The 26,099-nt window shown below is 42.5% G+C and overlaps 1 protein-coding gene across 3 annotated transcripts; it reads left to right on the forward strand.

The window, feature by feature from the left end:
• The first annotated feature begins 2,211 nt into the window (after positions 1-2,211).
• mtss1la (MTSS I-BAR domain containing 2a) lies at positions 2,212-25,625 on the forward strand. 3 transcript variants are annotated; one of them, XM_026176568.2, is made up of 15 exons: positions 2,212-2,822; positions 6,441-6,502; positions 6,607-6,680; positions 16,628-16,712; positions 16,901-16,992; positions 17,085-17,159; positions 19,097-19,254; positions 19,388-19,495; positions 19,917-20,014; positions 21,927-22,059; positions 22,719-22,793; positions 23,019-23,174; positions 23,509-23,685; positions 23,821-23,986; positions 24,268-25,625. In XM_026176568.2, the coding sequence occupies exons 1-15, from the start codon at positions 2,754-2,756 to the stop codon at positions 25,068-25,070; spliced, it is 2,331 nt and encodes a 776-aa protein (XP_026032353.1). In that variant the 5' UTR covers positions 2,212-2,753; the 3' UTR covers positions 25,071-25,625. The 3 variants fall into 3 exon arrangements, with proteins under 3 accessions (XP_026032353.1, XP_026032356.1, XP_080161034.1); XM_026176571.2 differs by lacking the exon at positions 23,019-23,174; XM_080304908.1 differs by lacking the exons at positions 22,719-22,793; positions 23,019-23,174.
• Positions 25,626-26,099: the final 474 nt, after the last annotated feature.

A 26,099-nucleotide genomic window follows, 5' to 3' on the forward strand; every position in this document is an offset into this window, starting at 1 on the left:
TCCAGACCTCAGTACACCTGAAATGATGTGACTGAACCCTAAGAGTGCTGTTATGTAATGGACTGCTAATGCAAACGTCAACAAACTGAATCAGCAGCGTAAAGGGTCAGAATTCCTCCACAATGATTTGTGAGACTAACATGGTCATAGAGTTTTACAGAAAACAATTACTTCAAGTCATTGCTGTTGAAGGTGGTTCTACAAACTATTACATCACTTAGTGAACTTAGCTGTTCCCAAGATTGCATGCCATGTTAATACCTTCTTTTGTCTCTGACTGTCAGGTTGTATGTAGCCAAATATCTGCCTAACCAAATAATAACTAGTCCCTGAACATTCATAACATTTTCTATTTTGTGTCTACAAGCTGGTAATGATGTTGAAAAAACAAGTTATCTCCTGAGTATCAAACAAATGCCCCAACGTTGGTTTGTAAAGGTCTCAGGAGCTCAGTTAAATATAGAGGTATTGTCTCAATATTTGTAATTTCTTGTTGGATTTTAATCCATTTTAACAAAGAAGAAAATGACCATGTCCTTGTTGTGAATTTTGAGTCCTATATCTTGGTCAACTTAGCTTAATACAAAGTATAAGCTTGCTTATTTAAACCTGCAAGAAAATCCTGCCTAGTGTACAAAATCAGTAGTACCTTAGAGCATCTGATCCACTCAGCCCATCAGCAAATCAATGCATTTTGGCATTTAGACATGATGATCAGCTGAAGTTCAGACTGAGCATGAGAATGGAGAGGAAAGGTGATGTGATGGGTCATAGTTGTTGGTGCAAGACAGGCTGATCCGAGTACATCAGAAAATGATGTTCTACTTGGATTTTTCCAAATAACCATCTCTGGGGGTTACAGAGAATCGTCCCAAAAGAGAAAATATGTAGTGAGCTGCAGTTATCTGGGTTAAAATGCCTTGCTGATGTCAGAGGTCAAAGGAGAATGGCCAGGCTGCTTCCAGCTAGGAAGGAAACAGTAACTCAACAAAGGTATGCAGAAAGCATCTTTAATTGCACAACCTTGAAGCAGATGGGCTACAGCAGCATTCGACCACACCTTACCATCCGTGTCAGCTAAGAACAATGAAGTGAAATGTTTTCTGATCAAAAGAGAATTTGCTGTACACAACATGAAATCATGGACCTTCTCAATCTTTTTCTAAATCTTACTAAAAACCCATTTATGGCTAATGTTCTTCTCTTGTTTTATGTCTTTTATTTATTTCATTTGTATTGTATGTTTATTCTGTGCCTCATTATGCATCATATGCACCGTATTTATTTTGTCTTTTATCTGTGCAACACTTTAGTCCATTATTGTTGTTTTAAAGTACTTTACAAATAAAGCTGGTATGGTATGGTGTCCATTCTACTTTGTATCAGTAGACAGGATCGGTTCAGCCTGGTGGTCATGTAATAGTGTAATGCTGTAATATTCTCTTGGCACAGTCTTGGCCCTTTAGTAACCTACCTGCGCATTGCTGCTGATCCTGCCCATCCCTTTATAACCACAGTGTACAAATCTTCTGATGGCTTCTTCCAACAGGATAGCATGCCACGTCACAAAGATGAGATCAAACTGGTTTCTGGAATATGACAGTGAGTTCACTGTGCTGAAATGGCATCCACAGTCACCAGATCTCAAACCAATAAAGCACCTTTGGGATGTGCTGGAACAAGAGCTTTGCGTCGTGGACGGGCAACTGTCATATCTTTGCAACTTTTTTGAGCTAAAGTCTATATTTTGTTTTTATTACAGTTCAGTCTAAAACGTGTTTTCACACCTTTCCTCTAGTTTTAGTCAACTATAATAGCATTGAGTTGCTCTGGTAAGCAAAAGTTGATGTGTTCCAACCAGCAGTCTTCTCATGGACCCGCAAAGAAAACATGTAAAGTCAAAACTGTGGCTTGAATTAGCATTTGTTATGTTGATTCTAAATGCTAATGCTTAATGAGGCGATAATGGCCCACATGTTACTGTTTCCTGAAACGGCTACGAGTGGCTCAACGATCATGAACAGACACGTGTGTGAATACACATTTAAATCCGAGGAAATCCTACTTTGCGTGTTTGGCAATTGTTCGCTGAGAAGGCAGGGCTTCACTTTTGTTTGCGTGGGGGGTGGAAGGAGGAATGGGTGTTCCTTCTTGTCCCCTCCTCCTATCAAGACAGAAAAAACGCACTTGACCAGCCCCCTTTCCATTCCCATGGATCTTATTACGGGAGCCTTCAGCTCCAAGACATCTGCTCCGCTATTAACAACGGAGCGCGTCCCCGCGTCTGTTGCGACTCATCCGGTCGTACCCCCTCCTCCTGCTCGTCCTCCACCTCCTCTTGCCCTCTTCCCCAGAGTAGTGCTCTCTCCGTTGATTGTGTTTAAACGGTGATCATGAGAAGCCACCGTGCATGTGCCCTCCACGTTGCATAGCTGTAGTCCAACCTGGCAGAAGAGAGCGCCCCTGCTCCATCCCTCCTGTGCCACCGAAAGGCGAGTACCGGCGGCAGAGCGAGCAGGAGTACCCGGTGACACCGAGCAGCACATTTCTTTTTGTCTGTGCGCTCCGCTGCTGGCTGTGGGCTGTGCGTCCTCGCATCCTCCTCGCTGCAGGCTACGTTGTTGTAGGGCAGCACCTCGAAGGACGGATGAAGAAAACAAAGGTCTACACGTCCGATGTTTGAAGCAGCAACAGTGGAATATTTTGTCTGATACTTGTCTTTCCGCGAGCTTTTTTTGTTTGTTTTTGACACCATGGAGTCGGTGGAAAAGGAGTGTGGAGCGCTGGGTGGATTATTCCAGGCCATTGTGAACGACATGAAGGTATCACACATAATTTAAAGTAGATAGGGAATTATGTGACCTTTGTGATTGCACAGTGGCTGATCAGATGCATTTTTTTTACTGCCTTTGTTTCTTTCACCGGGTCCTCCCCCACTTGAAACACCGCTGTAGGACAAACTGGGAGATGAAGCGTGTTTCCCTTTGTGTTGTCGTTATAATGTACTGCAGGTCAAACAGTGCTCACACTTTAGCAAGTGTGCCAGAGTACTTGCATGGAAACATTTGCAGAACAACATTTGTCTTTTAACACAAAACCACTATTTGCGGGTGTGTGGTCCACGGGTTAGATCATAATCAAAGTTTAAAAAAATATTCCAGCTCTCATTCCTCTTTTTGTGTGTTACAGTAAAACTATCAGGACTAAAGAAGAAGTTATACTACACAGTTAATAAAAGTCATACTACACATATGATGGGTGCCATTTAACCCTAAACAACTGTTCCTTCTCTATCCCAGCCTCAAGTGATTTCTGAATTAAGTGTCAGCTGTAAGAGGATGCTCTGGAAGAAAATGAGAGCTCCATAACCTCAGCTTCTGAACAGAAATAGACTTGAAATGCTATCATTGTGCTTCCTGTTATTTGGACTGAAATATCTACATTTTTTCAACTTGGTATTAAATGCACATTTAATCTTTTAACAATTGAACTGTGTGACCTTGCGCTGTATTTGTACGAAGCCAGTGCTGTCTGTCTTTTAGTTAAAAACAATTTCTTAAGCCAGAATCACACGTATGTTATTGTGTGTGTATTGATTACATGTCAGCGTGTGTATTTGTGTATGTTGGGGGAGGGGTCAAGTGAAGGAAGTTGAACCAGGGTGGTCTGCTGTTCATGACAACAGATGGAAAGTGTGAACGCATTCATTGGGCCTGGAGGCAGCACCCAGTCTTCTCATTGTCCGGGAAACCCATGATGCAGCAAAGTGGTTACAACAGCGAATAAGTCAAGCGTCAAGCACTTCTTTCAGTCCAGCAGATTTCTTATTGATTACTAGCGCGCAGGATCATGGCGCCTTAGGACAGACTATTTATAGACCTCTCATTAGTCAGGTTCCAGTGAAATCAGCTCTATTGGCAGTGCTGGTTTGGTTTCATAAATTTCCTTTTTGTGTTGCAATCATGCCGGGGCCAGAGAGCGACAGGGGCTCACAGAAAGAGGCAGTCTGTGTATTGATAAGCAGCACAGATGAATGAGGCTGAATCCCTTAGTCAGCACAGTATCAATGTCCACTGTCCGAGACAGACATCTGACCTCATTCCTGCCGGCTGGTTGTGCCATGCAAGCCAATCGAACCAGCGATCCAATGGCACTGCTTTCCTAATTCTGAATATTGTTAGAATGTAGCTGCGTGACATAGATGTAGCACTTCCACAGCCTCCTGTGTGCTATATTGTACTGCATAGAGAAAATGTGTGGATAATAGCTGCACCTGTTGGTTATGTAACTGTCTGATGAGGCAACAGGAAAAGAAATGAAAGAGTGGGAGGTGTTAGAACAGTAGGTACAGGATGAAATGAGAAAAGAATGTTCTGCAAGATTTGATCCGGAGTCAAGAATTACATCAGGAATTAGATTTGATCTGATGAGAGTGATAGGGAAAGTGATTTCAAGCCTCTTTGTGTGAAAAAGTAACCAAATGTCCTTGAGCAACACTTCCTACCAGGTCCAAGGATAATGCTTTAACCTGAATGACGAGCTGTGGGAGGAAGAGACTTTCTCTGCTTGCTTCTCTCTTTTATCCATCCTTTTCATCCCTGGATGTTGTTGGGTGTAAATGAACTTTAAAGAAAAAAAAAGTGTGCCCCCCTCCCAGCTGCACTGCACATAGCCCTCTTTACCCAGTTCTTTGCCCTCTACCCTCAGCTGTCTTGGCAGCACATCCCTCCAGCCCCTCAGAGCCACAGCGCCCACAGGCTAATTAGACACCTGTTGAAGTCAAGTGGGAACAGCCAAGCCGGGAGGTTCATGAAAAACAATTTTTTTAAAAAGAGGGAATGGCTCCTAAATCACTTTCCAAGGCAAAGACTTTATCTAAGGTAACCTGGGAGTTAAATCATGTCATTGCCAGAATGGAGGTTATAAGTGATGCAGCACAAGACTCTTTTGTGATTGCATGCTAGCTATATATAATCAAGATGTGTAACCCCTTTTAGCTCCTCTCCATCAAAGAGTCACATAGAGGTTGTGCCCTTCCTCTTCTTACTCCAGGGCTCAAGGTCCCACTCTAATGGTCGGCTCTTATAGCTCACGGCAGCATGTGACGATCCTGGGCTAAATCTAATCCAGGTTTTTCAAAAGAAAGTCTTACTACCTGGCTTGCGTGCATAAATAGTAATGATATTAGGCCTTGTACACAGCACGTGCCTGCACACCAGACATGCAAATATCTATATACAAATCGAAAAGTATGTAGTTCTTTTGTCACCTGGGACAAATTATCTACCTCTTTGCAAAAGAGATTTATCACTGTAGGTGGCCAATGTTTACCCGTTGTTTCAAACAAGTTTGAAACAAGTTAAATATTCAAATACACTGAGACACAGAGCTGCAAGTTCAAGTTTTTGTTTTATCATGAAACAAGGGAATCGATAATAATAAAGACGAAGCATAAAAAAAATGTTGTATGCCAATTTTAACCCTGGAGAACCCATGGGGTAAAATTTGACCCCATGGTTTCCCTAGAAAACCAATGGGGTCGGCTCTGACCCCATTGGTTTTCTAGGGTTATACATCACTGTGATTTCACAATCTGCCCTAGTATTATACACTGTAAATATAATCCACTGCAAGTGTGCACAACAAAAATCACACTGGCCTTTTTAAAGACAAGTCAGAGCATGGACTTATACAACACCCTTTTTCTAATCCTAGGGTAAGAAGCCAGCCTCTCCATAGCTTTCTTCTTCTTCTTTTTTTCTGTTTTTCTTTTTACTTTACTAATTATTATTAGCAATATGTGTATATATATATATATATATGTATGTATATATATATGTGCAGTGCAGCCTAGGCGGAGTAGTCGAACACAGATTCACTGAGCGCTCAACACAGACAGCATCGTCAGAAGGAAAATTGATAAAATAAATTACAAATGTTGTATTGTTCGATACATATGCGTACCGAACCGAAAGCACTGTATCGAACGGTTCAATATCGATACGAATATCGTTGCACCCCTAATATATATATATATATATGAATGAACTGATATACACACACCAAAGGGGATAATGGAATAAGAAAAAAGATAAGGGAAAAAAAGAAAAACAGCTTTGAACAAGTCGAGAGTGATCTGCTAATCAGTGTAAAATAATTACTAGTTTGTAAAAATAAAACCGGGTCTGTCAGGCGTTATGTGATTGACTGATTTTTCCCAGAATAAAACAAATGTTTTTTGGGGGTAGGATATATACATTTATTTTCCTTATTTGGATTTCAACCTGGTATTTTCCACCAAAATTAATGAGAAAATGCATTTTGTGTGACTAAATCTAACACTGAAATTTTTGTGCCTGCTGTTTTTGTTGAAGCACGCGGACCTGAATGTCCTTGGTGAGATATTTATTTGGTTTAACACTTTTCCTTTCTCTTATCAGAGCTCTTACCCTGTGTGGGAAGACTTCAGTGCCAAGGCCACAAAGCTACACTCTCAACTCAGGTGAGAAGCAGTTCCTGTGAACAGTAAACCTCAGTGAGGAAAATTCTTGTGCAGTGTTTACAGACTCTGTGCAGTGAGAGTGCAATGAACCAATGTACTTACAGGACCACAATTCTGGCAGCAGTGGCCTTTTTAGATGCCTTTCAGAAGGTGGCGGACATGGCGACCAATTCTAGAGGTAAGGGAAATTTAGCCTCACATGGTGTGGAGTCGAGCCTCTGTATGAACTGGTGGAAAAATAGTGTCATGATAATGATCAGCTTTATTGAACAAATACGTTTGTTGTTTTAGTAGGGAGTTGTTAAAAAGTAGAAGCTAAGAGTGTTGGTAGACAAGCAGTTAGTATGTTTTTCCCTTTCTAAGTCGTAAAGGTCACATAAAGAAAATAAATAGACTTTTCACATCCTTAAGTAAGTGTATTGTCTCTCACGGCACCATTCTGTTCACTAAGATGACGCGAGTGGGGCCAGCTGTGAGCGAGGTCGGGTGGTGGAGGCTCAGAGAAATGAAAATCTAAGCTTATTGTTTCTTTGGTCTTAATGAGGTCTGCTGATCTGCTTTGTCACTGCGCTAGTGGCAGCAGACTGGCTGGCTGGAGAGGCCGCTGATTAACACAGATTTCTTCGGAGTTGATCGTCGAGAGCAGTATGTAGGTCAGAAAAACCCTGCAAACCCCGACGAGGCTCTCGACACACTCAATCACATAGACGCAGAAACATACACGCACACACACATAAGCACACACTGATGCACTGTATTCAAAGAGTGACAGCTGGTAGCTGGTCACCTGACCTTACAGGCCACATCCCAAGATGTTTTTCAAACTATTTGCACTGGCACCGCCCCTTATTGACCACTTACTTCTGGGAAAAATAACAGAGCAGCCTCAGTGTTCACTTATTATTGCCAGTTTTACTTCCTTGCACTTTACAGCAACAGTTTATCGCTATTACAATACTAAAGGCTACTTTAAATGATTCCTGGTGTGAGTGCACATGAGCTCTGTAAGATGATGCAAGGTAGACTGGGGTCAGCCTGCTGGCTTCGAGCAGCTGGCAGCCTGCTAAAATAATGGGGGGTAGGCCATGGTAGGAATAAAGGGCAAGACTTCAAAGGAAAATTGCTGTAAAAAGGGAAAATAGCAAAATGATTGATATTCCGGAGAGAGATGAGAAGAGAGAGAAGGGCAACGAGAGTTTGCAGATAGCTGTATAAAATCTGTAAGTGTGTCACTCATACGCCCACTTCTGCTTTTCTCCCAGGCACATTAAGTTTAGGATTAGTGCCATCCTTCTCAGGACACAGACTGCATGGGTGATGAGAGACTAGCAATTAAAGGGGAATCAGTGTACTTAGACAGAAACATATGAGATCATTTTTTTTCTTACTAAAATCTAAAGTCTTATATTAGTATTATTCTGCTTTTATCATTTTCATCGGTGCTCAGTGTTGATTGATTGACGGGATTATTCTTCCATTTGACAAATTATCATGACCTATAAAACACTGCTATTTTCCCTTACATGCTGTCGTCAATATAATAAAGGGAGTAACAACAATGGTCACTGTTTCTTTACTTTTCAATAATCTTTTGATTCTTTTCCATAATGAAATATCTGTGACAGATCTGTGGGCATTTAACCAAGTGGTTCAGCGCTACATGGCTAAACCTGCAATTCCCATCAGGCCTGTAGCTAATACAGTTACTTACTAAGTGATAGCCAGTAACACATTTTGCACATAGTGGACATAATTATCAAACCTGCTGTAGCAGCAATGCTTTTTTGTCATTGCAAGCATGTTCTGTGGTAGTGTTAGCATTTAGCTCGAAGCTCTGCTGTGGGACAACTGGTTTTACAAATAGCAGTCATTGCTTAAAAAAAAGAAAACTAAAACATCTTGTGCAGCTTTTATGTGCTCTTAGCAAGCATGCCATCTCACTTCTGTCTCTCCTGTGTGAGCTGTGTTAGTCTTTGCGTGCTCCAAACCAAACCCAGTAATTAATTAGGTAGGAGTAATGTCGATATTTACTGGCGCTAGCTCTCAGTGCACAGGGGTAACCTTTAAACCTATTTAGGCAACTTTGCCTCTCTAGCAGCTGCAATGTCAATTTATTTAAGCTATCCTGGCATCCAGATGTTCTGTTTTCCACATGGTTGTACTCTTGCTAACTCAAACTTATTTAGGACCATAAAGATAAAAAGAATTCAGAGGTTAGATGGTCAGTATATAGTAAGCCTTTATTTCTGTTTCTCTCTCTTCTTTTTCTGTCTGTATCCTTCACGTGTGTGTGTGTGTGTGTGCCTGCCTGCAGTGATGATGTTTGTCTCGGCGTCTGCACAGCCTTATAGGGCTGATTTGCGCTATAGGGGGCAGGCCCTTGGCTATGAACTGCTGGCCCCAATCGCTGTCACTCTGAGCTACGCTTGTGTTTGGGGACGAGCTGCAGCTGCTGGCACAGCTGGAGGTTTCATCGCGTTCCTCTTTTACCTCCTTTAATCTAACTTTGACACACTCACCCATTCGCCCCTCTTACTTCCACACTCTCTCTTCAGACTGTAAACACTTCCCTGCCAAGAAAACCAGCATTTCTCCTCACTGACAGCTTCCTGATAGTCCCAGAGAGAGAGGACAGTGACTGAAACGACTTTTATGAATTCTTAACTGTTCTTCTGCACTTTTCTCAAAGGGTATCTTTTTAATCATAATTGTATTATGACTTTGCTCAACTAACCTTACTCAGCTCTCTGTTTGAATCGGTGTCTGCCACACTACTTCGGTGTGTGTCCATGTTCAGACTTCTTGCTTGCGTTGTCCATTTTTAGAGTTTATGGTAGCTGTCATGGTATTAGCATCTGTTTTCTATGAAGCAGCTGGAGGAGTTGGCCTCCAGGCGTTCTGGCACTGTGTCTAACAGCACTGTTTCTCTAAGCTGTGCTGATGGATCTATGTCTGAAGGCACGTCTGTCTCAGTGAACTCATAGCTTGCATCTGAGTTCAATAAAGGTCTGCAAGCCACAAAGTCTATATTAGGTGGTATATGTGGAGAATTTGGGTTTTTTAAGGATATACGTTTCAACACCAAGCTTTTGTGCAACTTAACCTAAGGCCGTGTAGCTCTTTGGATTCTTTTATTGTTGGATTGGCCAGTCTAATGGATTTTGGTGTGCCGTCTGGACCTTTTTTGTCGTTCATATTAAAATGTTATGTGAGGACATTTAAAAGGATCAGACTCGAGTTGAGAAAATTGGAGACTGTGTGACTTATTTAGTTGTTGCTTGGATGTATGATGTGTTCTTTAAACAAAAGTTGTTTTTTTTCCAGTTTTTGAACGTAGTTGAGTTTGATAGACATCAAAGAGACATGGGTAATGGTCCATGAAAGTATGACACAGTCTCCATGTTTTGCAGAAAGTGAGTTGGCTGTAGTTGGGGGTTAGTTGACCTGGGTGGGGGTTGTGATTGGAGTGGGATTTCCACAGCTCTGGGTATCCAGGCTAGGCAGAGGCGTTTAGCTAATCCTCTTAGCCCCACTCTATAACACACAGACACAGACTGCCTTCTCTTCTCTTCCTGATCAGCCACCCCCAGCTTTAAAAATTTACACTGTGGGATCACCGGCCAGACAACCATACACTGCATGTTTTTATTAAGCACGGATGAACATTTCTTCTTCTACGTGTGATTATCAAAGCTAGCGCCGTCCATACTCCATTACATGTACACCCATGGAAACAATGTTTCTGTCGGTCACTGCAAGTCCTCTCTGTTTGGCTCTGTGTCTTTTCTTTCTTACTCACTCAGTCCATACTCTGTGGAGGTATGCTAGTAGATCAGTGTGTCAGCGAAGCACTAATCTGCTTGGCCGCTGTACTTCTCTGGGTTGGCAGATGGGACGGATATCCCTACCCGCCATCTGGACAGCCTGGCGTGGACGAGATGTGGCCGTGGCCTAGCGCAGAGCGAGATCAGGGGATTAATGTATTCCGTGCTATCCCAGCAGTGCAGCTATTTTTGCAGACATGTCAAATAATAAGTGTACCCATCAGACCAAAGCTGACATGCATCAACATTTGCATCCCATGTACAAGCCTGAGACAAGCCTGTTCTGCATTCTCTGTACCAGAACCAAGAGTTTAGAATCTGCAGCTCACAGTTAATTAGCTTATAGATTTCAAGTGATTTAGATCGGACCTACATGTTCAGTCATTCACATAGATAAATACAGTAGCTGGTAAATTACAAACTGTTGTGCCATTCTGCTAATTGTATGCAAGGCTCTTTGGTTATTTCACGACCTTCAACCACAAGGTCACGCTAAGTATCGACAAGAGCCTCTCATTTCCCCCTCAGCTTCCTACCTTGTTCGTCGGACAATTTCCAGCAGAGTTCTTCATGAGTCACTACGGAGTTTATGGGCTTAAACTCAATGCGGTCATCCTGCAGATGAATGTTTTCCAGCTATTGTAATAACTACATCCACAGAGTAAAGGGTGAAGCGGGTGCAGCAATAATGTGAGAAACAGATGAAAAGGGGAAATAAAAACAAGAGAGAAAACAAATCTTTGGGTTCAGCGTAGCTTTAATTCTGAGGTCGAATACCAAACTAAGAAGACAAACACGAGGGGAACACTCTGTTCGGCTACATCCTGAACACGAACTCCGCTTTGGAAGGGAGCTGGAGAGGAGTGGGGAAATGCACGAGAGAGGCTGCTGGAGGAATGCGAGAGAGGAGATTAAAAGGAATACAATTTCAAAGAAATGAAAATGTAGGATGACAGATCAGATCACATGTTTGCTATTATTGGTCCGTTAAACACATCGGTCAAGATTGAAGTGGCCCAAAAATTACTGGGTGATGTGTTGTGAACACGTTTACACCAGATCAAGACGTTCACAAGGCTAACATAATGAACCCCAATGATTTGGATGGATATCTAATTACTGTTCCGCTAAACTGTTATTCTATTCAAGCTTTTATATTTGACACGTAGGTTCTGATGATCAGCGCAGGGCAGAGTGGCTAATATAATAAACTGCTGCTCAAGATAACTTCAGGCTCAGAGACTCAGATGGCGGTAGCAGCAGCAGAAGGACCAGCAGTATTGTCTGCATTGTTTGCAGGACTGTTTGCAAATGAGCAGAGTAGCATTTACATAGGTGGGGCAAGGCCGGACAGACTCGGGTGAGCTAAGATAAAGAAAATTGCTGAGCCTGTAAAACAGGAGCGCTTGAGTCGTCTGATTGAATCGGTGCAGATTTGTTGACAGAGCGCTGCTTAGTAAATTTGTCAAACTTTGGCTATCATTGCTTATTTGTTCTTGCATAAAGGGACATCACATCTATCTTCTTCAGCTTTAAACATCCCTGTCTGGCATGAGACAAAGACAGCCATTTGTGGATTGCTTCCCTTTGCTGTACTTTTTCTTGTTTTCTCTCCCTGTGGCCTTTTTTCCATCTCTAATGAAAAGCGCATCTGGACAAGGGGTGGTGATTATTTTTAGAAACATTTATGCCCCTGAACAGGAAGCTCCTCCAGCAGAGGAATATAACTTCCTCCTCCTCCTCTTTAAAGTCTTGTTCTAATGCACACCAGAACATGTTTACGCCACATCAGGAAACACTGGGGTCTGTCTGAGAGGTGAAACTTGCTGTGCGTGCTGTCTGGACAGGCAACAATGGGATGAGTGTGCGCTCGACTGTGTGTGAGAGACTAAAACAATTGATCCCGGGGCTGTTTCCTCTGCCTTTTAGTTGTATTGTACTAATAAAAAGCATTCCACGTATAAGGAAGTGACACAAAGGCTTGGAATGACGTTTTGATTTTTGCTACAGACAGAACACACTGTGTTAATCCTAAAGCATTTGGATCTGTACCCTGGATTTGCTGTTATGTTTTTTCCCTCTTCTAACTGTGAATACAGTGGACAAATACCATCTTTATTATTGAATAAACTCATAGATACTGCATGTCCAATATTTAAGCAACATAAATTACACACAGCTTTTGTTGCTGCAGGCGTACAGTACGCTACTCTCGTTTCATAATCCATACAGATACAGCTGTTTTATCTGCCACTCTTACCTCCTTCACAACTCACAGCTCCCTCACCAGCATATGCAATAGATGCTGCTTTATTTATAATACAGACAGCTCCTACTGTGCTGCACCAAAAGAGCTCAAGCTGTGCTTTGAAGCAATCTCTTGACGATGTGAATGTTTGATGTTTAATCAGGTTATGATTTCAGAAATCTCAGTTTCATGTTTGCTCAACTACCAGCTAAAGAAGACAAGTGAAGCTGTCAAAATCAAAGTAGGTCCTCCTCATTTTCTTCTTCAAAGATATATATAAAGTGTTCTAGTGAAGATGACTACACAAATTACAGAAATATTTTGACAGTAATGCAAACATTACATTTTTTAATTTCTCGGCTTATTGTGGACGATGTCGTCCTGTCAGGGCCTGTTGCACCTGCCACACTATAGCACTTCCGTTGCCTTCTGACAGGCCAAACCCGCCCAGCACCTCCGCCGTGTGTGCCCTCTTTCAACCTCCTCCCGTCTCACCCCACACTGCCTTTCATCCATCAGTGGCCTTCTCTGTGTCCCTGCCAGTTCACACTCTGCCTCACTTAAAAGGGGTGAGGGAGGGTAAACGCAGGAGGCTTAACTGTCTCTGAGAGGCACAGCCAGCACAGTGGCCAAGGTGCCAATGCAAAGAATAACAGTTGTCTCACGGATGATGGAATTTCCTTGCCTTGGCAGAGGCTGTTTGAGGGTCTAGAAAAAATTCCACACAAACGTGTTTTATTGACACAAAAGGCAGAAATCAAGATGGAGAAGAAGTGAGCTGCATTCAGCTTGAAAGCCGGCGTCAACGTATCCAGCCTTAATTCCAGCAGAAGGACATTCAGGCTCGCTTGTCTGAGCACTAATGAAATCTGAGCTGAGCGTTAGGGTTTAGATGGTGAATAAGAGAGATATTTAAGTTTAGCTCCCATGTTGAAGACATCATGGAGTTAGGCCTGTGGCAGTTTAGCCTCTGGCTCCCGACTCCTGGCAGGAGAACTCTCTATAAAGAAGGCCTATTAAAATGCTCCTCCTTCCCCAAGGATTCAGGGGAGTTAATCAGAACCAGAGCTCTGGATGGAACCACTCAGTAAACGCTTAGACTACTCTGGTCTGGCCTCAGATACCAGAGCTTAAAGCCACCAATGGGGGCATGACCTTCCCACCAACAGCCCCATGTTTTTTTCAACATACGTAGCAGATCTCGAGGCAGTTTGTATTTATGCTCAGCCTGTATATTAAACCAGGCGCCGTGAGCTTCAGATGCACACACGGCAGCGCTTCTGTAATGAACCACAGATTTGTCCACTGTTCAGTTACTCCCAGTTGTTTGCTCCAAGCTGTAAGATATATGGTTCTGTTGCATAACAGTTTTCCCCCGTAGTGGTCTGTGTTTTGCTTCATTCATGCACGTGTGGCTGTCTGCTATGAGGTCGGCCCAGATCCTAAAGCCACAGGGGTCTGCTCAATAATCACTTTTCCAGTTCTTGCACACATCAGCTAGCATGTTTCTAGAACGTCAAGTATTGATATATCTATATCAAAGAATCATGATATGACTTAAAAATTAAAACAGTGGTTTAGTTTGGTAATCATCATTTTTGTGCTGGTTGACTTTTTAGTTTTTTTTTTAAATGAGTGAGGTGGCTGTTAGATTTCTTAACAGGAAAGGTTGAATGAATCAGACTGAAAGAGAAAGTTCTTGCTTTGTTTTACTCTGTGCTGCCACATTATATCATGAAATGACCAAACATCATTCTTTGCCCACATAAACATGAAGCAATGTTTTTAAGTTCAAACTGAAATAAATAAAATAAAAGTTTTATACATTCAAATAATCATCAAGGAAAATATGTGTGATATAAACAATATGCAAATCAAGTATTGTAACATGTAATCAAATTATTTCAGCATTTTTGTTGAAATATTATTTTCAGGGTGGATGAATCAGTTTTACTGAAGCTCATTTTTTTTCTCGCTACATAAACTGTTATGGACCACATGTTGAAAATGCTGAATCTGGACTAGTGAAGTTTAAATGTCACAAATCTCAAAATGAACAGGGGAAGAAAAAGGATGAAACAACACATAGAGGTCTTTGGCTGTGGAGGAAAATAGAAAGAAGGACAGAAGTCTAAGTGTTGCATAATAATTGTCTTTCGAGTCAGGCTTAAGCTTGTATATATTTGTCACATGCCTGTGAGCCTTTGTAGGGGGGCTATGGGAGTGAATCACCGTGTCACTATCCATCCGGTCAAGGCCAGAGGCCAGCATGGCTCTTGGACATGGTCAGGAAGCCCTGAACCTCCCCAGGATGTAGCTGTCAGCTGATCCCCTTTTGGGAAGGGAAGAAGGAGGGGAGGAGACAGGAGGGAAGAGGTGGGGAGCAGGAGGGAAATTGGCAGGTGTGAATGGGACAGGAGTGGGGGGCTGAAAGTTCACTCCAGCTGATAGTGACATTGGGACGGTCTGTTTTAGAGATACCAGGACCCACATTACTCTCTTGTGCCTCATTCATCTATCGCCCAGTCTTCTTCCATCTGGGAAGTCAGATGCCGCTGTGGGTGCTTTCTGTAATGGCTTTAGCAGGAGAAAGGCAAAATCAGTGCATGTGTGTATCACGTGCATGTCTGAGTTTCTCATTGGTTATCATGAACTGGTGTAAACAAAGTTTCTTACCTGACTGAATCCTCTACATAGGTTGGACTCCCCACTTTCTGCTTATATCTAGAGCAAAGCGTATAGATTCCACATGTCTTTTCTAAATCACTTCCTGCTGATGTTGAATACCTCTGTGTGTTACAGCTGGATGACCTTTCACCTCTCCTCTCACTCAGAGGAGCAATGCATACAGGGCCCAGATCTGTTGCTGAGTTTCTTTGAACTAGTACAGCAGTTAGTGAAGTTGACAGCCAAATGTTGGACTCAGCTGGTCTTTGTCTGACAGTTTGACATGTTATCAGCAGGAGACAGTAACCTAGTTTCTTTATGTGATATCTGGAAAAGAGCACAGATCTCACTGGACGACAATCTGGAGCATTTCTTACACAGAGTCTCATTTTAGGCCAGTTATATTAGTCGTGCGTTTCATTTTCTCTTTCCTTCAGGCTTTGTAGTGAAGGTTAGAGCTGGTTTCTCCCTAACGCTGCCTGCCCTGCATGAATGGTGTTTAGGAAACAGAGAGAACAGGAAAGGCAGAGCAGACAGGGAAGAATAGAGGGATATCCCCTTACATGGTTCCCTCCTTTTTCCTCCAGGATGAAAGGGGTGAGAACTTCGGAAAGGGTGTGGGGGTTGGTAAAATACACCACCTGTCCATACGTTCACACAAACAAACCTCCGCACATACGCTCCAGCAATCATTCACAAACACACATACATGCCTCAGCTCTGAGGTCTGTCTGCTATAAGAGGTGTCTTCTCTCTTTCCTTGTGTGCGTCTGTGTCTGCGCGTGTGTGTGTTTGTGGTGAGAGACCCTGAGATTAGCCTTATGTGGCCCAGATTACAACAGGATCAGTGCTGCCATATATTACACTGGCCTATGAACCATCAGTGACACAGTGGACCATCCTGAGCTTTGGGGGCTTAAAACCTCATTTAATCACACTTCAGCAGAGAGGAAAAGTACAGTAACAAATTCACACAAGCCGTTATTTACTCAGTGTGGGGAGATTACCACGCGGCGACGTTAAAGTGTCAACAGGAAAAATACGTGTTTTTGTCAGGAGGGAAGAAGATAGCACAGGGTTTTATTTTACGGTCACTCTGGAACGTTTGCTTTCCCCAAACAAATGTGACATTTGCACGCCCTGCCTTTACGGTCAACATATGTCCATCTAGTGGCTGCAACTAAAAATGCCTCTCCAGCTGAAAGAGGGAGGAATAAAAGCTGATGAGTCCATTTGACAAGAGAGTCTCAGGCCTTTCAAAGCACTCCATATCTGTATAGCCCTCTTATAGAAAATCATTTTTTCTGGGTCTTCTAGGTCTAAATTTCTATTGCCGAGCTCCGATATCGTAGATGACATTTCTATTTTTCATATTGTGTTTACAAGGTGCTACCAGGGACATTGGCTCAGCTCTGACAAGGATGTGTATGCGACACCGTAGCATTGAGGCAAAATTACGCCACTTCACCAAGTAAGTGTCACTTTTGTTTTTATTTGCTCCATTGCAATTTTCTCTCTTCGCCTGTCCTGAGGGGATTATTATGTTCTCCATCCATGGTGACCTTTCTCTTATTTTGTTACTCTTTGCTATGCTGTGGAAATAAACCTATTTGTTATACCCTTCATTCTCTTGAATATTGTCTCTTCTTGTTGCTGCAGTGCTCTTATGGAAGGCCTGGTTACGCCGCTCCAGGACAGGATAGAGGAATGGAAGAAGACGGCTAACCAGCTGGACAAAGACCATGCCAAAGGTGAATAACTACAGCAATATAAAAGATATTAATTGCACAATGTGTATTGTATGGAAATTTATACTTCCTTTGTCTTCACATGCTTGCCAAAGAATACAAGAGATCTCGTCAGGAAATCAAAAGAAAGTCACTTGATACCATAAAACTCCAGAAAAAAGCAAGAAAAGGTTAGTAACTCTCTCGTGATATATTAATTAGTATTATACGGATTTTAATTAATGAAGTCTGCGACTGGTCGCTGCACTAGCAGTAAAATAGCACCATCTAGAGGGTAGATTGTGAAAGGATAAGTCTCTCAAGTCAAAATGCTTGGCACAATTTCAGAGGCTCCTTTCCAACTTTGGATAGTTTACCCTATAAATCAAAGAAATTAACTTCTTTCCTGGCTGTGCTTGCTTTATCCCCCGCTGCTGGCTGTAATTAAACTCCTATTTTCATACAGTATTTTAATGTAGCAGTGGTACAGGCTAGTCATAAACATGCATTATGCCCTGATTTAAAACAGCTAACGCTGCCTGTTCTTCTTTCTTTCCTCTCCTCCCTCCCTCTAACTGAAACCCTCCTCAATGTTTTTGTCTGCCGTTTATCCCTGGCTGTAGAGCTTCTAGGTATGTTTGCTGCTACAAATAAGAACTTCACATATTAGTTTCAAGGCTTAAACCCATCTTTACGTAAACCTGCCAGTCAAAGAAAACACCATCTGTCTTAACATTTGTGGTTAAAAGATGGAGTAGTTCCCATTTATTATTTACAAATCAATTTAACACCAGCGTCTGCTACTAAGGTGAAAAACGGAGAGGAGACACGAATATTTCTTAAGCAGGGAATAAAATAGCGCAAAAACAAAACAAATCCAGATATTTTCCAGATATGGAGTGTAAGGTAATGCATAACTCTGTAATACTTGACAAAAAAGCTAAACAGTGCAACAGTGATGACTTCAGCCTGTCTCTACGGTCCATCTGCAGGCTCTTGCCCAGACAGTTACATTGATTCCACAGTCTGATGTTGAAAAATGATTAAATACTAAAATTACTTACATGGGAAACAAACAAGCACAGCAGACACATGTTGTGCAAGTAGGTCTGAAAGTAGGTCAGATATTTAGCAGGTCAGATAGAGACTGAATTCAGTCAAGCTGCACCTTTTAAAAAATATGTCATACGTGGCATTGCGGTAAAAGTTGCTATCGCTTCCTGATTTGAGAATTTTCCTAAATCGCTCCCTATGTGGGGTTTGATGCTGCAAGTATTGTCCTGCATCTTTGTGAATACAGCTTCTGTTGCAAGGATCTATAAATCACGTCCTTTTGGGACTCAGTTAATTAGTGCCTTATTAAATACAGGTGCGCTGAAAGCGTAGCTCATTAAGCTGAACGTATTAAAGATATGGACAGCTGTAAGAATAATCTACAGCGCTCTGCTTGTTAATGTTTTTCATCAAGGCGATTGCCAGCATAGAGTGATACTAATTTAGATCTGCTCACGCCCTTTTAGTTCATTATATTTTGTAAGTAGAACAGTATTTTCTATGTGCTAAAACTCAGCACACTGTAGAGTGTTCAAAATGACTGGCAGTGTATGTGTACATCATGCAATCACAGCAAATCGTGTGTCATCCTAATACTCGTTTTCATCTTCATCTCATCCTTCTTTCGTTGCTTAGACTTCCTGTATCTATCATAAAGTATCACTGTGGCATGCAGTATTGAATGACCTTCCATACAGTAGTGTTTTTCCAATCTCATCCATTTCAGGGTCTGCAAATCATCTCCAGCTGCACTGATTGATGACATGTTTCAGTGTCCTCTCATTCCTGTGGTCATTATCCATTCTGGTGTAATGTTTTTAAGTGTGTTGACCTTTAGTACACAGCAGCTTATCATTATTTGTTTTAATCATCTCTCATCTTTTCCTCTCTTCCTCCCCCTCGTGCACTGCGGACACTTCCTGTCACTTTTGTAACCTCCCGTCCAAATCTTAATCTGTTTTCATTCCTTCTCCTCTCCTTCTTTATTTACTCAACTCCCCTCACCTCTGTCCTCCCTGGCTCTGTCCTTCCTGCCTTCTTGTGTCTTTGCACCCTTTGCCTTCGCCTTGCGCAGGCCGCGGTAATCTGCGCCCCCAGCTGGACAGCGCCATGCAGGATGTCAGCGATTTGTACCTGCTGATGGAGGAGACGGAGAAGCAGGCAGTGCGCAGAGCTCTCCTGGAGGAGAGGGGACGCTACTGTTCATTCATCAACTTGCTTCAGCCTGTGGTGGTAAGGGACATTAAGCCTTTTTAGTATGGAAGCTTGTGCGTGTAAAGAACACCGACATACACTGTGAAATATCTTTGCTGCGTCCTGTTGATGTGGTAGCTGTTTAATTTGATCAATACTGTTTTCCCTGCAGAATATAGAGATTGCCATGCTGGGAGAAATAACACATTTACAAGCCATTGTTGATGACCTCACTTTGCTGACTGAAGACCCGCACAAGCTGCCACCAGCTAGTGAGCAGGTAACAGGAGTGTAATACTACAAATTCTTCCAGTGCCGCTGACATGCTTATTTCCTCACAGTGGTGGCAAAGTTATTTGAAGCAGAATTTAATTTGCCGTGTGTGGTTTCAGTACAAAGGTTAAAAATGTCTGTGTTTCTTATTATGAGCGGAGAGATTTTGATATTTTTGTAATCCGACGGCTAAAATAAGCAACTTGTTGTTTCATAGCTCCATCCACCTGCTATAAATACCCAATAGAGTAACAAATAGTTATCAGTTCACACCTGGAAAGGGCGCTTGAGCTGCAATTAACTCAATTTTAATTAACCTTTACTGCTCGGCAGCTTGTGTATTTATCTTGTTGGTTCTCGTCTTTTTTTCCCATATTTGAAAAGAGACTTGTCTATGTCTAAATCCCCATTTGGTTGTGTTCCTGCAGGTGATCCGGGACCTAAAAGGTTCTGATTATAGCTGGTCCTACCAGACCCCTCCTTCTTCCCCCAGTAGCACAGGTTCCAGGAAGAGCAGTATGTGCAGGTATATTATTCAAACACTCACCACTTGTTGCACGTTGCAGTCTTTTGTATGAAAGAGCCACATCCAGACATCCAGAATGAGATAAAAGGTGTCCTCTGTTTTGAGTTACAAATCATGCTGTTTTCCATTTAAGTGGTTAGAAAATTGTAGGATGACGTTGACGTCTCCTCTTTTAAAATGAACAACCCAGATTCTATGAATATGAAATAAATCTCCAAGCCATAATTTTCAAATCATGCTTGCAAGTACATGCTTTACATTCTTGTTTTAGATGAGCTCAGGAAAACATTTTTCTTCAAGTGTCAAACTCAAAGAGCCTGTGTATGAAACCTGCATAATACCGTACTGTGAAGGTCAAACATCCAGGATTATTTGGAAGAGGCCCAGTATTATATAAGGTTTTGGTTGTACATTAGGTTGTAATATATTTTATAAACTTTAAAAAAATCATTTCAGCCGGCTTAATAGCATATTAATAAAGACTACAATAAATCCATGAATGTACCTGTGACATGTCTTCTTCACTACACAGCCTGATTAGCAGTGACAGTCGACATGCAGCGCTATCTCGCAAGCTCCTCAGCTCTTGCTCCTGGCATATATTTGTAGTTCTCAAGCTTCTTACAGCGAGATTAGGTCTAAAGCTGTCAAATATCACCAGCTGACAGCCGTGAGCCTACACAAGAGCCAAAATCCACATATTCATCTGACTTAAGGTGATAGCGCAAAAGTTTCTCTACAAATGTGGCATTCTAGGTCAAACACATTTTAATGTTGAGAGGAAGGAATATCATACCTTCTCACTTTTATTTAGTGCTACAGCTCCGAGCAGAACCTCCCTGACACTTGTTCCAATTAACGCCATGTCCTATTCTTAGTATGCTACAGGTATTCCTGGCTGGCTAATTTTAAAACAGATGCTTGCACCACCAGCATGTAAGCTTTTCCTGAAACAGTCTTTCAGTTCAGTCTGACTTCTATACATTGACTCTTTTCCCCGTGATTTTATTATTTTAGCACTAACCCTTGAAGCTCTTTTCTCCACTGAGCGGTTTCTGTCATATTTCAGGCCTGAGTATAGAGAGGAATGACTGGGTGTGCATCAGAAGTTAGTGAGGATGGTCTCTGCCTATGCAGCTACCCTTGAGAAAAAAACAGGTCCTTACTGATACATACTGAGGTGTCGAAAGTCATCATTAAGGGGACTGGGGAAGTAATGAGATGCTACTTTTATAGGGTAATAACTTAAGCACCACACATTGCCACACATTCAAATGAAAGATTATGATGAAGAGACAAAGGTTTTAATAGGAAACAATAAAAACAAGCTTGCTTATTAAAAACTCAAAGGAGAGAAAAATGACTGCTTAAGACTAGGCTTTACTTTTAAATGATTTATTGTGTTTAATTTGCCATATTTATTTTGGCAATCCTCCTTAAGCTTCATCCAAGAGAATGAAGATTAACGAGAAATGTTAATGTCGGATGGATTCCAGAGTGAGAGGGGAAGAAGGAGGTGTGGGAGGGGAGTATGGGAGGGGAGGTGAGAAGTGCGAGTTGCACATTTCAAAATGCGTGGGTGACAAAGAGAAGCGGCGCAGAGTGAAAATGACAGAGCAGCAGACAGAAAGCACAAAGACTGCTGTTAATGCTCAGAAAGGAAGAAGAATCAAAGAAATGATAACTTTTTAATGCTCTTTGATGGACCAGAATTAGAAGAATGGAATCATTTAGATTTCTCACACAACACAGCCTTCATGATCACAGCTTTTGTGATGAATTTTTCACAAGCCTTTTATTCTTTTTACTATTTTCTGTGTAATTTACAAAACCATAAATGTGATAATATTAATCCTGATTAGAATGCATACTAAATGCTGAATTTTACACCGATGCGATTTCCTGTCAACAGTCTCCTCCAGATGCCCTCCTCAGGAGCCCATCGGCTGAGCAGCGTCTCCTCCCATGACTCGGGCTTTGTCTCCCAAGACGCCAACACCCATTCAAAGCCTCCATCACCCATGCCCTCTGATATCACAAGCCAGGTAGCAGTCTCAGCTATGATATTTTTTTTTTCCTTTTATCAGGAGGGAAAATGTTTTGGGTTTTTTTGTTGCAGCAAAATCAGGAATAAAGCAGACTTGTTATCTCCAGAGATTTCTCTGGCAGTAAAACATCAGGACAGGAGGACACGGCAACAACACCACTTTCTTGTCAATGCAGATCTACAATAATTCTCTCTTTTTAACCACAATCACACTCCGTCTGCTGTATCTGAATTGAAAACCATAGAGTTTTTCCATGTTTTTGTATTTCACACATGAAGCCACCATAAGAGTTTGAGCTCTTTTTTTTTTTGCAATAGATCTCTATCAGTTGCAAATGTTGAATTTTTATCCCACTGGACTGATAAAGTTGTTCAGACTCTCACAGTCTGAACAGATTGCAGTGTAGAGAACACACTCAGCAACACACCAACTGATGCAACGTTCTTTTTCTGAATAAATGATCTTACAGGCTACTTTATTTTCAATCTAGGCTATAGAATATAGATCCCCTCAGAGAGAAAAAAATCCCTCCTTCTAAAGCTCATCAACACTCTTCTCCAGCTCTCACCATCTTCCTATGCATCTCTCACATCTAACTTTTTCTCCCCATTTCCTCTCCATCTCCACTGTTCTTTACTCCATCTTTCCTTTCCCAGAAATCAACAAGCTCAGCCTCCTCTGAGGCTTCAGAAACCTGCCAGTCTGTCAGCGAGTGCAACTCTCCTACAGCGGTTAGTACTGCATGCATCTCTTACCAGCGTACTTGCTTTGCTGTACGCGCACATGCGCACTAGCAGATGTATGCACTTGCACGCTGATGTGCTGTGCATTTCAATCATTTTTATCTATAGCTTAAAGAGGCCCGTGAGCCTTTAACGACAGCCGCTGTAAGGTATAACGTGGACTACTCGCCGATGTTGAGCACTCTTACTCAGACCTGTCTGTCCATTCCGCAGTTTGGCTCATGCTCATCCTTCGGCACCTTCCGCCCTGCTTTCTCACACACTGGCACCATCAGGCCTCTATCTGTTATACTTCCTGCGTCCCCCACATTTAACCACTCCCCTGGATCCAACACTCCCTCACCCACATCAAAGGTTCCTAGCTGGAAGGTTTGTTTTCATTTGCAAATTTTGCTTTGGGTTCTCTTTTGAGACTTTGTTGCTTCTTTGCTTCTTGTGTTTTGTTGCCTTCACAGATTTCGCATTCCGTAGAATAACCTCACAATCATTGTTTTGCTGTTGCTCATCAAGCTCAGTTTTCCAATGTTTCCACAAAAAAGATGTGCTAAACTGCACGCCCTGCTGTGCTCTATTCATATCTACCATGCATCTAACCAGTTTATAAGCCAAATCAACAGCTTCCGTGTTTTACTGCACAACTTCCAGTGAAACACTGGAGATGCACTGTTGCAAGACGGTCTCATTATTCAGTCTGCTGTTGCAGGACTGGGCCAAATCGAGTTCCTGCGAACCGTCGTTGGCCAGCACCCCACAGCGTAGGAGGGAGTCTGTGGATAAGATGAGAGAACTGGAGGCTCCGCCCAGTCCACAGGGGTATTCTGGAATGCAAGCTGATGAGCCACACAGGGTGAGAAGTGGCCCAGGAACCATTGCAGCCAAGGTAAAAAGGAGTGAAAAAATAAATGCCAGTATATCAATTTGTATGCTGTAGGGATTGCAGTGTGATGAAAATGTAAATGTGTCCTAATCTTTATGTATTTCCTGCCTGTCTGTATCTCTGTATATGTGTGTTAAGCTTGGTGAGCCCCTCTCTCCAGCAGCCAGTACTCTAGCCATGGTTCTAACCAGGGGCTTGAGCATGGAGCAGCAAAAGAGCAGCAGAGACTCTCTGCAGTACTCCAGTGGCTATAGCACCCAGACCAACACCCCCTCCTGCTCCGAGGACACCATACCCAGTCAAGGTAACAGTCATCCCTGAAGAGCCACACACTCCTGCCTGATTAAACACACATGATATCCACATACAGCACACTATTCATGAATTTAACTGTTGTGTTTCAATCATTGCACGTGTGTGATTTGAATAGTGCTGTACGTGTTGCCTTAAACTCCAGTTTGATTACTGTGAATTGCTATGTAATGAAGCACCTGCTAATTAACCCTCCAAAACAACTGCTCTATGAACTATTGAATATTCAGTGTGGGGGAAAAATGGATTCTCATGACTTGCTGTGATTTCTAGGTTCTGATTATGAGTGCTACTCTCTTAATGGAGATGCTGACAGTGAAGGGCAGGTGGACTTTGACAAATCCTCCACCATCCCTCGTCATAGTAACATCGCGCAGAGCTACCGCCGCATGATCCAAACTAAGAGACCTGCAAGTACAGCGGGTCTGCCTGCAGGTAAGACTGTTCAGGGAACTCCAAATGGCGCTGGGGGAAGCGGCGCTGGAGCTATTGCTTCAGGGACAGCCACTATACGCCGGACGCCATCCTCCAAGACTGGCGTGAGACGCACGCCGTCTACATCTGGCCCCATTCCCATCCGGCCTCCCATCGTGCCAGTTAAAACCCCAACAGTGCCAAACTCCCCGGGTTACACTAGCCCGTCTCATCACTCTGCAGGCAGTGAGGAGTTTCTGTATGGTGATGACCTATCAGCTAGTGACAATATGAGGGCTCCTCCAAAGCGGATGAGCCTCCCTGACACATCTTGGGGCTGTGGAGGAGGGGCGGACAGGACTGTTTACGAACAGCAGGCCCTCGGCATGGCTGCTCAAAGTGTTGAGGAGGACCCTATGCTCGCTGCCAACCGCCACAGCCTGGTGGAGAAGATAGGAGAGCTGGCAGCCAGCGCCCACGCCCTCGGTGAGGGTCAGTTCCCCTTCCCTAGCTCACTGTCAGGGGATCCCGCTCAGTTTGCGCCTCAGGGGGCGTCCTCTGTCAGTCAGGAGGACATAGATATGCTGGTATCTATACGCCGGGGGGTGAAGCTCCGCAAGACAGTAACAGACGACAGGTCTGGTCCTAGGATCCTTCGGTAGCGAGGGAGGACACATTGAAGCTCTGTATTGAAATACACCGGCGCTCATGTAATACGTGAAATAAGGCACAAGTAATAAAGAGGATATAATGTGGTAAATGAAGGCCAGACAGAGTAATGAGAGATCATGGACAATGTCAAGTCATTTAACGTTATGTATGAAGTGCATACATGCAAAGTAATCCATATTTTTTAGTTTTTATTTTTGTTTTGGTGGCTGTGCTTTCTTCTCCCTGTGTGACAACCAGTCCCTTTCAAACCCAGTCATCGAATGCTCTGTGTCTCGGTTCTTGGTTTATGTTTATTATTATATTGTACATTTCTTAATTAACACATCCCTAGCCCGTGGAGAATGACGGGTGCAGTGCTCTGTGAGCCTGTCTGTATGTCGTGTCATTGTCATTGTTACTGTACTGTGCCCTGTTGCTGTTCTGTTTGACGAGCTGAGCAGCAGCTGTGTAAGTCATGTAAAAATAGAAGCATTATGGCAGTTTTTTTTATTGCTGTATTGTACTGTCAATATATTCTGCAATTAAACTGGCTTTTTACTGTTAAACGACTTGATTGTTTTGTGCCAGAAAAAATATTTTAATATTGTAAAGGACTGCAATTAATCAAAGAACTTAAATTAGCTGCTGTGCACATGCAGCTCGTGTGTAAGTGGTGTCAGCTATTTCCCCAAGCCTTTTGAAGTTTGTTGCTTCATTGCTTTCTCCACTTTTTAACGGGTTTCATTTTATTACAAGTATATCTCCTCAGGATCTTACTTTAGTTTAGATTCTAATCCAGTCAGTAGTTTTTTTAATTTGTACAGTTTATAGTGGTGATATGTAGTTTCTTACCCCTCAGCTCAGTTTGAACTTTTGAAGTGTCTGTCAGGATTTTTCTTACTAATTTTACACTTGCTTCGCTTACAGTCGTTGAGTGCAGGACTGTTGACCACGTTGCAGCACTCTGAAAACACAGATGGGGGCGCCTTAGGCCTTTCACTGTGACTGAGCAAACTGTAGCTTCGAAATGAACAGTAATG

The sequence above is a fragment of the Astatotilapia calliptera genome, chromosome 7 (genome assembly GCF_964374335.1).
Source record: "Astatotilapia calliptera chromosome 7, fAstCal68.1, whole genome shotgun sequence".
Taxonomy (NCBI): domain Eukaryota; kingdom Metazoa; phylum Chordata; class Actinopteri; order Cichliformes; family Cichlidae; genus Astatotilapia; species Astatotilapia calliptera.